The 11070-nt window shown below is 43.5% G+C and overlaps 1 protein-coding gene across 1 annotated transcript; it reads left to right on the top strand.

Annotated features, from left to right (window-relative positions):
- Positions 1-7372: 7372 nt before the first annotated feature.
- Positions 7373-8965, top strand: LOC115094178 (piggyBac transposable element-derived protein 3-like). Its single transcript, XM_029606960.1, has one exon. It carries the CDS (start codon positions 7373-7375, stop codon positions 8963-8965), a length of 1593 nt encoding a protein of 530 aa, XP_029462820.1.
- The last annotated feature ends 2105 nt before the right edge of the window (positions 8966-11070 follow it).

The following is an 11070-nucleotide window of genomic DNA, read 5'->3' on the forward strand; positions in this document are numbered from 1 at the left end:
TATACAGTCAGAGGTACTGTGAGTGGGGGTACAGTTAGAGTACAGTAAAAAAATTAGGGGTAGATTTTCAAAGGGTAACGCGCGTAAGATACACGCGTAACTCCCGAAAACCTACCCCTGTGCGTGCCAAGCTTATTTTCCATAGGCTCGGTGGCACGCACAAGCCCCGGGACGTGCGTATGTTCTGGGGTTTCAAAAATGGGTAGTCTAGTTCAGGTCTGGGGGCGTGGCCCAGGGTGGGTCTGGGGGCATGGTATTGGTTCGGGGGCGGGTCTGGGGGCATGGCGGTGGCCCGGGGGTGGGCCGGAAGCATTCCTGAGTCTTCCAGCACATCGGCCATGCCGAAGGTTCATGCACCGGCAGCTGGCCGGTGTGCGCATGTTACGCCTGCCTTGGGCAGGCGTAACTCGACAAAATAAGGTAGGGGGGATTTAGGTAGGGCTGGGGGGTAGGTTAGATAGGGCAAGGGAGGGAAAGGTGGAGGAAGGTGAAAAAAGTTCCCTCCGAGGCCGCTCCGATTTTGGAGAGGCCTTGGAGGGAACGGGGAAAGCCATTGGTGCTCCCCTAGGGCTCGGCGAGCGCAAGGGGCACAAGAGTGCACCCCCTTGCGTACGCCGATCCCGGATTTTGTAACATGCGCATGGAAGTGCGCACATGTTATAAAATTGAATGTACATTTGTGCGTGCTGGGCAGCGTGCACAAATGTACCCCACGTGCGTAACTATACAAATCTGCCCCTTAATTTTTAACATTCAAACCACCAGTAGGCAGTGCACTTCAACAAATTCCATCATGTCAAGAATAGAGAGAGGAGAGAATGATTGCATAGCTGGTGAGGATAGAGGAATTGGTATATATACAGTTCAGCATAGTAGGAGTGATAAAAAAGGCAGTACTGCCCCAAAATTAAAGTGAGACTTTTTAAGCTGTAAAGTAACAGACATGCATGGTATCTCAAAGCAGAAAAAAAATTAAATTTGGAGAGCATGGACTACCGCTACCTGTTCCTCTCCATCTTGTTTCAGAATAGAGAGTAAAGGATGGTGAGTCACTCAAGATGGTTAGTATTTGTTTATTTGTATAATAATATTGTATTCCATATCTTTCATAAAAAATGTGTCCAGAGGAGGACAGGGGCATGGACAGAGGCAGGAAAAATTCAACAGCCAGAACCAGCATCATGCTCATCTATGGTTCCAGCTTCTGAGGTTGTGAACACACTATTTTCATCAACTAATTTAGAAGAAGAATCTTGTCTCGGTTTCTCTGAATCAGAAGATATTGAAGAGCTAGTACCTGAAGAGAGTTTGGGAAACTTAGTCAGTAGTATCTTAGCCTCTAGTGAGATGATAAGGGGGGAAATATGAAACTGATGATTTTGAGATCAACCCCTAGGAAGAACATGCAGTACTGGTAGAGTGTGAGTGATGCATCTGGCAGTTTTCCTCAAGGTCCACCTTTGACCTCAAATTAGTGCCAGCATCATTCCCGAATGATATAGAGAAGGGATCATCAAATATATTCCTGATTTGGAGGCACTTTAAAGTGAGGGGTGAATCCACGTTTTTCTCAGTGTATTCATTGCAGCAAGATATTAGTTGAGGAGAAGGAATTGGGGCATCTGACAAATGCTGACATGCAACATCAACTGCAGAAGCAGCACTCACTAACATTGCCATCAGGGGACCATAGCAGCAATAGCCTGGGGAGACTTTCTGCAACTCAAAGTAAAAGCCAGAGGAAAGGAGTTGAAAAGGTTATTACTTTTCCCCAAGCTGATTCCACAGCCCCTTCCACCAGTCAGATGGCAGGCCAGCAGTTCTCAGCCATGCATCCAAAGTGGCAATCTACTATAGACAAAATGGGATAGTGTTCTGTAACACTGTGTCAGGGCAAGAGGCAAGCAACATCGAAAGATGTAATTAGGAGATTTGGGTAAATAATTACCATAATGACCTGTCCCTGCAGGAGGTGGAGAACATGAACTGTAAGCATCTGCTGCCTTTGTTAGCCTCCAATTTTAAAGTCCCATGCAGGACTACATTTAGTAGGCAAGACACCACCAATCTGTTCAACCAGTACTGTGGTCACATCCAGGCATAGCTGGCAAAGACAGAGGGAAGTACTGTGCATTTCACCATTGATATCTGAGACAGAACAAATGCTACACATGCTTTCTATTCAATCTGTTAGGAGTTAGCAAACAGATAGGGATATTTGTGGGTGGATCCTTGGGCCAGTGGCGGATTACCACAACCTCGGGGGAAGATCCAGAGAGGGACCACCGGTCAGGCTCAGAGTTTGGAGACAGACACACACTAGATCTTTTATTAAACCATATAAGGAACCACCAGAGGTGGCAGTAGTGAGCTGGAGTGCCCAGCAGGGCCGTAGTCCCTCAGGTACTGGAACAGCGATTCCTGGATGGCTGAGCTGTTGAGAAACTGAATATGGTGAGTAGGCAGGGTTTGCAGAGTTGAGGTAAGGAACCTTGATAGACCACTCACACAATGGTCTCATAGAATCCCAGGAGCTGGAATGAATAGGCCCTTGAGGAGTGTGTACATGGTTCCAGGGAAAGCTCTGAGAAAGCTATGGTAACTCACTGATGTAGTTGGCAGTGATAACTTCCAGGCAGAAGAGAATACAGAGCAAATCTGGGAACAAGGGCCCTCGAGAAGCGAGTACCGGTTCCAGACTGTCACCTGAAAAACAAAGGAGAGAGTGAGGCCCCTGAGGAGCGGGTACCCCTGGTAAGTCCGAGGAGGCAGAGTAGCTTGGAATCTGAAGCGAATCCTTTCCTTCCATTCCATTCCTTGCTAACTCGATGTGTTAGCAAATTCTAAGACCTTATATATCCGTTGTGGGTGATGTCATCTCAGGGGAACGCCCCTGAAGTTCGTGCCATCGCCAGTACTTACGTTGGGGCCGCGCTGCGTGTGCGCCCCTAGGCCTCCAGGAAACATGATGGGTTGCAGCGTCTAGCCAGTCCGGGGACGCCGGAGGACTTCGGCAGAAGGACGCCGCAGCAGCCAATCTTCCCGCGGGTGAAGAGGGAGTCGCCAAAGAGGTAAGAAGGTCGGAGACAGGGCATCGGGAACCGACGGACACAACACTTTCCTTTCCCTGCTGAGGCAGAGGCTGGCACCTACTCTAGAGGGGATGGAGCATAAGGTGCAGGTGGGCTTTGCTGCACACCCAGTTAATGCATAGCCCCTATACTTAGTGTAACATTCTATGAGCATAAGAAAGATACTGGATGGTTGGCAGCTAGACCAAAGAGGCAGGAATCTTCTGGTAGTTTCTTTGGATAAATGCTATGAAAATATGCTAAAGGCAATATTTTCATAGGGGCTTTCATGGAATTTGTTGCTTTGCATATTTTCTGCACCTGGCATTGAGGGATGCCCTGGAGCTGGGCTCCAAAGACTATGGGAATGTATTCTTGAAGCACCTGATAAAGAGGTTCAGGTATATAGCAGGGTATGTCTATAGAAACGTGAAGGTAGGGCAGCTTCAAAGAATTTGGGATGCTTCACAAGCACTTGATTCAAGTTGTTGGTACCCACTGGAATTCCATCTATATTATTCTTCAGACAACCCTTTGTAATCTATCTCTGGAAACAGAGATAGGTGTACATTGCCCCATGGGATATTATGATCGGATAGTGATGAGGCACCTGGTACAAATCCTGAAGCCCATAAACAAATAGCATGGTGTATTTGAGTTCCAGAAGCACCACCTTGGGTGGGGTAATCCCTACAGTAAATGTTCTGGAAGAAAATTTAGAGAGCTTACCTGAGCAAGAGGGAATGAAAGAACAGGTGGTACAGTTTCTGGCCTCCTTGTAGCAGCAGGTGCAAGATAGACTGAAACCTTTTACAGAAAACAATGCATACATGCTTGCTACACTTTGCGATCCACAAGTGAAAGGAGACTTGCCATCCATTCATGAAGAAGATGCTGGTAGCTAGGGTATGTGAAGAGGAGTACCAGAGGCAGAGGCACAATGGGGATAAAGTACAGGAAAGCGTGGCCATCTCAGAGAGTTGTGCAAGCAGGATAGCACCTTGTCAGATACCATTTCCTCCTCTACCTCAATGCTAAAGTCATATCGCTTATAAAGAACTATCTTTCCTGACACAGGCAATATCTAAAGCAGCTGTCAAGAGAAACCCTTGCCTCATCCCAGTAAAGGAGACCCAGACAAATTTCTGTGAAATGCTGTCTCACAATCTATCAAGGCTATGGACACAGATGTGCTGGCATATATGGTCCACAAGTCCACAGTCTAGCCAGAACTAGCCAAGGTGGCTCAGCAATATCTTTCTAACCTACCAACCAATATGTTCGGTAAACATGTCTTCTCAATGGCAGGGGACATTGTGAACTCATCCTTCAAGGCTGGACCCAGGGTCGATGTAAAACCTGGTATTTCTGAAAATCAATCTGCCTTTGCTTGGGTTTCCAGAATTTATTTGCAAGTGGCAAGATAACTGAAAGCACCTTGAAGGCCTTGTTGCCACTTTGCCTACCTGCCATGCCCCAGATGTACCACATTAGAGGTCTTGCTGTAACATGCCTACCTGTCATGTCCCAGATATAGCACCTTAGTTGTATTGCTGCTACCATTCTGCCTTTCTGCCATTCTCCTCATATACAACCTTAGGGGGCTTTCTGCTACATGATTATCTGCCATGCCCCTGATATATCACCTTAGGAGCCTTGCTATTACTGTTCTGCCCATTTGCCATTCTCCATTTACTAACTTAGTGTTCTTGCTGCTACTGTTTTGCCGATATGCTATGCCCAACATTTATCACTTTAGGGTTCTTCTTACTACTATGCCTACTTGCCGTGTACCAGCAGGGCAGTTTTGATGCCTTCACATTGTTTGCTTTTTGAATCTTAACCTAGTTCTCTCATGCTGTTTGTTTGTTTGTTGATTGTATTGGGGTGTTTTATCCCTAGATAAACAATATAAAGGAATAAAAAATACAAGTTTCTCCTCCCACCTCACTTCCTTTATGGTTTTCCATTTGTTGTCAAGATGGCCTTTGTGCTGTTTGTGATTCGCTGCATTCCATGTCATGGCTGTTTAGATACTTTTGTGCTGTTTGTGAATCCCTGCACTGTACCTTGTTGGTATAGATACCTTTGTGCTCTTTGCGATTCACTGCATTTCACACCTTGGGGGTTTAAACATCTTTGTACTGTTTGTGATTCATCACACTCCATGCCATGGTGGGTCAGACATATTTGTGCTGCTTTCCATTCCCCTACACTTTACACCTTGTTGGTATGAATACCTGTGTGCTGTTTACTGTTTACGATGGTCAGTGCTCCATGCCTTGTGAATTGAGATACCTTTGTGCTGTTTATGATTCACCGTACTCCATGCCTTGGCTGTTTAGATGAATGTAAGCTGTTTGTGGTGTTTGTGGTGGTTTGTGCTATTTGTGGTGGTTTACGGTATACATCTTTTTGCTGTTTGCAATTCCCTGTATTGTAAACCTTGGGGGTTTTGACAGTTTTATGCTGTTTGCAATTACGTGTGCTGTGTGCCTTGGGGGTGTAGATGATTTTATGTTGTTTTTGATTTCCTGAACTGTATGCCTTGGTGGCTATGACACATTTATACTATTCAATTCCCCACACTATGTCTCTGCAGTCACCACAGTTATACAAATAACAGTTGTTAATCTGTGGTGATTGTAGAGCTAATACATGCCGATGAACACTGATCTCCATGGCATAGTATGAGGAATCACAAACTGTATAAAGTATCAAAGCCACCAAGCTGTACAGTTGGAACCATAACTGATGTAATGAACCATGTAGAGTTTCCCTGAACCAGCTATGTTCATATTTATTTATCTGTTTATTTATTTATTTGTTTGTTTGTTTGTTTATTTATTTTTCCATTTTATATACCATTGCTCCAAAAGATCACAATGGTTTACAAAATCTGTATGCATATTCATGGTCAACATTCACATACTGGGACAGCATTCATATTCTGGGTTAGCATAATAGCTCGATCTTTATAGTATGACAGATGCATATGCTAGCCTACTGGTAGGTTCAACCACATTCCAACTACTGAGATGGGATCCCCCAGTCCAGCTACTTTTGAGGTTCTTTTCAGATCCCATTACCTTTCATTACTTAATAATTCTTACTCTTACAGTGGCCATTTATTGTTTTGCCATCCGCTGTACCACTAGGTGTTTTGATACAATTCTTCCTCTGCCTCAATCCTTTAGGTATACATTGGGGATTTTATGGCTATTTTTGTCACTGCATTTCTCTACTATCATTTCAGTTTTAACCTTTTAGATCCCAACGTGCCACAAGTGGAACATTTTTTTAAATGATTTTAATTACTCCAAACCTAAAGAAAATCAAATTTTCAACCATTTAGCTTGAGAGTATAGAACTTGAACAGTCTAAATCCAAAAATGTGATGTTCCAAGATGAATACTCTTAAAGATATGAATATGCAAAGTAGGTCAAAAACTGAAGTTTTGACATAGTTTGACCTTTTCACCTTTTGGTATGATACTGAGTGTCAATAAAGGACTTGTGTGATATATTCAAGTTCCCAAGGGTTTTCTGATCATGTTGGCATAAATCTTTCTTTTGTAGGTAAGATACAAATTGATCAGCACCAATTTATGTTTGCATGTTCCACATGTGGAACGTTGGGATCTTTGTGGGTCAAAATATACACATTTTTGAAAAATGAATAAAAATGCAAAAAACGGTTCACAAATATTTAAAAAAAGGGTAAATTACATATAATCCCATGCTCTCTCTCATGCATACACATACACACAGACTTCTCATTCTCATGCTCTCTCTCAAGCACATACACAGGCTTCACTCCCATGCTCCCTCTCTCTCTCTCTCTCTCTCTCTCAAACATACATACACACAGGCTTATCACTCCCATACACTATATGAGGAATCCTACTCTCTCCTGGGCCTCCATCTCAGGATGCAAGGACTGAGCACAACAGGCTAGCTCCGCGACGGCGTCCTCTTCTCGGGCCCCGCGAGACTAGCTCCGCGACAGCGTCCTCTTCTCGGGCCCCGCGAGACTAGCTCCGCGACAGCGTCCTCTTCTCGGGTCCCACGAGACTAGCTCCGCACGAGCGAGACTAGCTCCGTGACGGCATCCTCTTCTCGGGCCCCGCGAGACTAGCTCCGCACGAGCGAGACTAGCTCTGTGACGGCATCCTCTTCTCGGGCCCCGCGAGACTAGCTCCGCACGAGCGAGACTAGCTCCGCGACGCCGTCCTCTTCTCGGGCTGCACGAGCGAGACTAGCTCCGCGACGGTCCTGTTCATTTCCTAATTTGGAATACAATGAAAACTCAGAAGTACTTGACTGTTGAAGAAGCAGTTGAACAAGTTTTGGGCGATTCTGAAGCTACAGAAGCTGATATTGTGATTTTACCACCATCAGATAATTTAGAAGACTCAGATATCGAAGATATCAATGACGAAGACCTAACACCAGAAGTACCAGCAGATGTGTGTGGTGAAGTGGAAGTTGCAGTTGAGTCATGCGATGAGGAAGTGGATGAGGATGACAAATTGCTATCAACCTATTGTCAAGAATCAGGAGATACCAAAGGAAAACGAAACCCAGAGAAGCCAAAGCCAAGATGGATCAAGACAGATGATTTCACGACCACAATGGAAGAGCATCCCCCAACAAAGTTGGCTGATATTCGTCCAGATCTTCTTCAAAAGACACCATTTGAACTTTTCATAGAAATTATGGGTGAAGATTATTTAGAAGAATTAGCATACATGACAAATATATATGCCAGGCAGAAATTGGCAAGCATTGACACAAATGCTGACGAAATCACTCGTTTCTTCGGAATACTCTTGCACAGTGGCTATCACCATGTTCCAAAAGAAAAGCATTACTGGTCAACTGCAGAAGATTTGAGCAACCAAATTGTGCCAAAAACCATGTCAAGAAAACGCTTTGAGGACCTGAAAATCTATTTTCATATTGTTGACAATTTGCAACTACCACCTGGAAAAGCTGCAAAAATTGAGCCATTTTATACCCATTTATCTGCTCAGTTTTTGAAGATCGGAGGTGTTTTTAGTGAAAGCCTGAGCATTGACGAATCAATGGTACCATATTATGGTCATCATAGCTGCAAAATGTTCCTTCGAGGAAAACCAATTCGATTTGGATACAAAATATGGATGATGTGCAGTCCAGATGGTTTTCCATTTTCAATGCAGATTTATACAGGTGCCAAATATCAGCCAGAAGAATCAGGCACTGATAAAACTGAAAAAGTTCCACTTGGTACAAGAGTAATTTCGGATTTGATTTCAGTCATTCAAGAGCCAAGAAATCATTGCCTTTTCTTTGATAATTTCTTCACATCACACAACTTGATGGTGGAACTGAAAGAAAAGGGATTTCGAGCAATTGGCACTGTCAGAGAAAACAGAACTGGGAAATGTCCCCTAATGGCACCTAAAGAACTGCGCAAGAAAGATCGTGGGGAATTTGATTATCGTGGTGATGGATACATCATCTGTGTCCGCTGGAATGACAGCAGTGTGGTCACAGTCATGTCCAACTGGATGAAGCCATTTCCACTTCAAAATGCCAGCCGCTATTCTCTCAAAGAAAAGAAAAAAGTTCTAATAAAGCAACCAAAAATAATTGGTGCTTACAATCAAGGCATGGGTGGTGTTGATCTACTTGACCGGCTTTTATCAGCTTACCGCCCAACACTTCGCTCCAAAAAGTGGTGGTGGAATTTATTTTCAAATGGCTTGAACATGGCTGTTGTGGCAGCTTGGAAAATTCACTGCCATCTGCTTGGAAAAGAAGCAATGAGCCACTTGGACTTCCTACGTGAAGTATCTACCGTAGCAATGAAATGTGGCCTTTCAAGCTACCGCATCCATAAGTGCTGATGTAAAGGCATCACAGCCTCACTTCTTGTCCACAACTTCCCAAGGCCGATGTGCTGTCTGCTCCAAAAATACAAAAAAGTGGTGTGAATTTTGTGGTAAACGTTTACATGAAAAATGTTTTCCAGATTATCATGCTTGATTTTTTTGACTAATTTTCATTCTTATGTATGATATCAGCTGTGGTATTGCAGTATGTTATAAGAATTACCTAAAATAAAGAAATGTTACAAGAATTACCTAAAATAAAGAATTTTTGAAAAAGTACTTTTTGACTCCTGTAGATCCCAACGTTCCACTAGTGGACATGCATTTTTCTCAAACACCCATAGTCCGATTTCCTTGAAAATTTTTTTATACCATATTTGGGTCTAGTTAACTAAGATATGTAAAAAGGGGCATCAGGAAATAAGTCCTTCAATGAGCGGGATCTAAAAGGTTAATAATTACTAGCAACACTGCTGCTGCTTCAAGCCAGTCTTAATATCTTAGGTTGCTTCTTCTTCTGCTCTATCTATGAGGTTCCTTCCAAATCTCCTTTCTCTATGGTACATGCCCACTCAAGAATCCTGTCTTCTGCTTTCACAAAAAAACTTAAGACATGGTTATTCATACAAGCTTTCCCCTAATCTAGGCCAGCATCTTGCCATGCCACAGATCAGATGTAGGCTCTAGTACCTACCATCTCTTTAGTTGTAATTAGTTATTGAGTTTTTCTTTCCCCCTCTGCTTATCACCTCCCAGTTACATCCCCCTGTTTTATTGTAACTTTCCGCTCCTTCTGGTTATGGTTAACGTTATAATGCTTCTGTAACTTGTAAACCGATTTGATTTGATCTGTATCATGAAAGTCGGTATAGAAAAGCTTTAAATAAATAAAATAGGTATTGCCCAGACCATCCGTTGTTTTGCATGCTTGTTGCACCCTCCTCAGGCCATTTGTTCCCTGCCAGGTATAGCTCGATCTTTACAATTTAACAAAGCAAAGGCTACTATTAGAATCAACCACATCCTCCTGCTAACGCAGGCATCCCCCCACTCTGGCTGACTTCTATCCAAATCCTCTTCACTAACAGTACTTACTGTTAGTTGATTGTCCTGGCAATACATTGCTTTGCATGCTCACTTTCTCACTCTTTGGGATTTTGTTGCATTCTTCTCAGCCTCAGCACTCAAGGAACAACTTGGGGGTTTTACGGCTATTCTTCTCACTATGTTGCTGCTAATACCATTTCCATTTTTAATAATCATCAGTGCAACTGCTGTTGCAAGCTAATCTTAGTATCATAGGATGCTTCTTCCTCTGCTCCAACTGTCCACAAGTTTCCTTTCAAATCCCCTTTCCCCACAGTTTGCTGACTCTTGGTTTTGCCCTGGCCATTCATTGCTTTGTATGCTTACTACATCACTCCTCAGGCCCTTCATGCCACTCCAGGTATGAATTCCCAACTGCAAAGAGATGTGCTGTAGATGCAATGCATCAGACCGATATCTGGTTTCACGTGGCTTAGATACTGTGAAAATGCCTTGAAGTTGTGCTACCTCTGATGCTTGGACAAGGTGATGATTTAGTGTGCAGCTTGGGAGGGTTCCTGCATCTTTGTGGAGCAGGTCTCTCCTGCATTTACATCTGTAATTTCTGTCCTGCCCTATGGTGAAATGCCCTGCTCCTTCTGCAGTGTATTTTGGAGGTATCTTCAGTACTGCCGAGATGCATCGCATCTCAGTAGTTAAATCACAAGTGGATTGCAATAAATTGCAGGAGGACTTTGTGAGACTGGAAGACTGGGCATCCAAATGGCAGATGAAATTTAATGTGGACAAGTGCAAGGTGATGCATATAGGGAAAAATAACCCATGCTGTAGTTAGTTACATGATGTTAGGATCCAAATTATGAGCTACCACCTAGGAGAACGATCAAGGTGTCATAGTGGATAATACATTGAAATCATTGGCTCAGAGTGCTGCAGCAGTCAAAAAAGCAAACAGAATGTTAGGAATTATTAGGAATGGTGAATAAAATGGAAAATGTCATAATGCCTCTGTATCACTCCTAGAGATTGCACCTTGAATACTGTGTACAATTCTGGTCTCTGCATCTCAAAAA

This window comes from Rhinatrema bivittatum, chromosome 1 (genome assembly GCF_901001135.1).
Source record: "Rhinatrema bivittatum chromosome 1, aRhiBiv1.1, whole genome shotgun sequence".
In the NCBI taxonomy this organism is placed as follows: Eukaryota; Metazoa; Chordata; class Amphibia; order Gymnophiona; family Rhinatrematidae; genus Rhinatrema; species Rhinatrema bivittatum.